Source organism: Cupressus sempervirens, chromosome 6 (genome assembly GCF_028749045.1).
Source record: "Cupressus sempervirens isolate cs-2001-9-10 chromosome 6, ASM2874904v1, whole genome shotgun sequence".
Classification (NCBI taxonomy): domain Eukaryota; kingdom Viridiplantae; phylum Streptophyta; class Pinopsida; order Cupressales; family Cupressaceae; genus Cupressus; species Cupressus sempervirens.
Window position 1 is genome coordinate 505,249,620 of NC_143123.1, and position 3,328 is coordinate 505,252,947.

General features: G+C 39.3%; 1 protein-coding gene across 1 annotated transcript; it reads right to left on the bottom strand.

Moving 5' to 3' along the window:
• Positions 1 to 229: 229 nt before the first annotated feature.
• LOC149553238 (cytochrome P450 750A1-like) lies at positions 230 to 2,069 on the bottom strand. The gene is made up of 2 exons (XM_089788705.1): positions 993 to 2,069; positions 230 to 899 (listed from the first exon to the last, which is right to left on the bottom strand). The coding sequence occupies exons 1-2, from the start codon at positions 1,515 to 1,517 to the stop codon at positions 435 to 437; spliced, it is 990 nt and encodes a 329-aa protein (XP_089644831.1). The 5' UTR covers positions 1,518 to 2,069; the 3' UTR covers positions 230 to 434.
• Between the last annotated feature and the right edge of the window lie 1,259 nt (positions 2,070 to 3,328).

Sequence of the window (3,328 nt, forward strand, 5' to 3'; positions counted from 1 at the left end):
TAAAGTCGAGTCGTATTGAATTTTTGTTAAATGTTTATAGGGAAAACTTACTGATTCAAAGGCTTTCGTTTTCTCATATGAAACAAAACTCAAAGCATCTAGAACTTCGTCCAAAAACAAATTTAATTTTTTTTTTCATGGGTTTTGATTTTCAAAACATTATCTTTATACGATGCAAGCTATCAGTAGCGTATGTATTGTGTGTAAAGAATGTTAAAAAAAGAAAAAATTAGCAACAAAATATTCATTCGATTTCGGAAATGACCGTGACCTTGAATTCCCGTGAACATTTTCATGTCCGAGCGCTTTATACTGCTTCAACCCAATGGAAACAAAAGGGAATAAAAGAGTTTGAGTTTCAACAAGGACATAGTTTAGGAAGATTATAGCAACACACTCACAGTATTTAGAGGAAAACCGTGAAACCAGTATTATTAACTAATAGAAAGACCCATGTAAATCCCAGGGCATCCCCTTCTTCCCGATCCGAAAGGCAGCAGATCGAAGTCCTGACCTCTCACATCCTTGTTACTCCCCACAAACCGCTCCGGTTTAAACTCGTGTGCATCTTTCCAAACGTCTTCATCCCTTCCAATCGCCCACACATTCACAAATACTCTCCTCTTTGGCGGTACAAAATAACCTCCCACGCTGCACCCTTCCATCGACTCCCGCTGAACGAGCAGAGGAAGTGGCGGATGAAGCCGAAACGTTTCCTTCACCACGCATCGCAAGTAGTCGAATCCCATGACGTCACTCTCCTTCACTCGGCGGTCTCTGCCTATTGCAGACTCAATCTCTTTCTGTGCTCGTACCAACGCTGCAGGATTCCTCAGCAGCTCGCTCATCGCCCACTCCACCACTGTCACCGATGCTTCCATTCCCGCGTTTAACATATCCTGCACACCACATTATAATGTTTCCTCAACTAGTTTAACACAGATTCTAATAACATTTGTGAAGCCTAAGACGGCCTTGATTCACATACTTACCAAGATCAGGGCTTTAATGTCGACCCGTGAGACTTTCTGGCCCTCCGTCTCGGCCATGCTCAGCATCACGTCTACCATGTCGTTTACACGATCTTCTTCCTTTGGGTTTCGCTTCTCCGATCTACGATGAATGTGCTCCTCTATTACTTTTTCAGCGAATCCGTCGAATGTTTTGTTAACGGCCTTCATTCGCCGACGGAATCCCTGAAAGTCGAGCCAGCCGAGAGAAGGAATGAAATCTCCAATTGGGAATGCACCGGCCACAGCGAACATCTCGTCAACCATTTGTTTGAAGCCAATCCCTCCGCTCAAGTCATCATCGGAGTACGTTCTGCTGGCAAACATTCTGGTGGTGATATTTTGTGTGAGGGAGGAGAACCTCTTCTTTACATCCACATACTTCTCTCCTTTCCCGCTTTCTTCCCAGATGGAGGTCACCATGGCAGACACTTCTTCCTCTCTCACAAATCTGAAAGAATCGATTCTCTTCACCGTGAGCAGCTCCACCGTCAACAGCTTCCTCATTTGTCTCCAGTAGTCTCCATAGCGGCTAAAAGCGACTCCTTTAAGATCGTAGGTAACATATTTCCCGAATGCAAAATTTGGTCTACTTGCAAGACCAAATCATGCGTTTTCAGAAACTCTTTGGCCATGGCAGGAGAAGAGACGACAGCAGTGGAGACGGAGCCCAAACGGAGAAACATAATGGGTCCGTATTTCTTTGACAATGTTGCAAGAGACTGATGAGGGAGGCTTCCCAAGAGATGGAGATTTCCTATGAGAGGCCATGGATGTGGTCCAGGGGGCAGCTTCAAATTGTTGCTATTTCTGCTTAGCTTAGAGAGGAAGCAACAATATAAGATCAAAATTCCAAGCACAATAGTCACGGCTGCATTCAGGAGATCCATGTTATAGAAATCGATATTATCTAAGAGATGGGATAATCCCAGAGACATGTAACTGCAATACAACACTCTATGGGTTTGAGAGACATTTAAATTCTGCACCATTAAGCAACCTCAGAAACACATACTGAAATAAAGAAAAGCGTGTCCTCAGTCAATTGAAACCCCAAGTCCGCCGTTTCCACCTATCTATAGCTAACCCCCGGGAGATGACGATTCCGTAAGACTTTGTCATGCTTAGTGACGATCCATGTCACGTCTAATCAACGGCCAGTAACGATCCATCTTATGCGCGCGATGGAGTGTTCGAGAAAACGAAGACTAAAGACCAGCATGGTGGACGGTGGGAATGGCGTACTCCAAACAAACAAAAGAATTAAATAATAATATGCATGGTAACAAATATAAACAATTTGAGATTTAAACACAAAAGTCTAAACAATTACTACTCATAACTCTGCAAATTTATCTAGACAACTTACTTTTCTTACTAGGATCCTGTATTATATGATTTTTCAAGATTTCTGGCCGCTAAAGTATGACGTTGAATGTAGTTTAAAAATGTTGACTATAGTTACCCATGCATAGATAGAATTGTATACATAGACCTTCTTTATCTATTTCAATATCTTAACATTATTGATCAACATTAAGGATTACATGTAACACTAGGTGAGAGGACCAAGTACTTGAGTGCATTCTAATGATTGTAATAGGAGTTGTTCATTTGATACCCACACTTCATTATTTAATATCCATATTTATTAGCTTAATACCCAACTTTTTTGACAATATTGTACCAACCAGCTTATATATACCTCTATATATATTACACCGAAAGGAATCGTTCTCAAGGCGCCTATTTTCATTTAATCCCAAGGTTATTTTAATCACAGTTGGGATTATGAAAATGAAAATAGGCGCCTAGAGAACGATTACTCTCGGTGTAATATATATAGAGGTATATATAAGCTAGTGGCAATCGCAACGCAACAGGAAAAGTATTTTTTAAATTGTTTTTTTTTTTTTAAGGTTAGTGTTGAATTATTTATTTCTTTTTAAATACAATTGTATAAACTTACTACAAAAATGTAATAGTGTAAACTTACTATAAAATTATTCTTGAATATTTTATTTTTTAATTCTATATATGGTGTTTATTTGTATCACTTTAATTCAGTTTTTTTTAAGCATATTGTTATGTAAAATGTTATATTGAAGAGTAGAGTTATAGTTAGGGTTAGGGTTAGTGTTAGGGTTGGGGCTATTATTAGGGTTTGAGTTATGGATAGGGTTACAGTTACAGTTAGGAATAGAGTTACAATTAGAGTTAGGATTAGCATTAGGGTTAGGGCTAGCGTTATTTTTAGGATTACGAATCTTGTTAGGATTATAGTTAAGGTTAGGTTTAGAATTAGAGTTAGAGTTAAT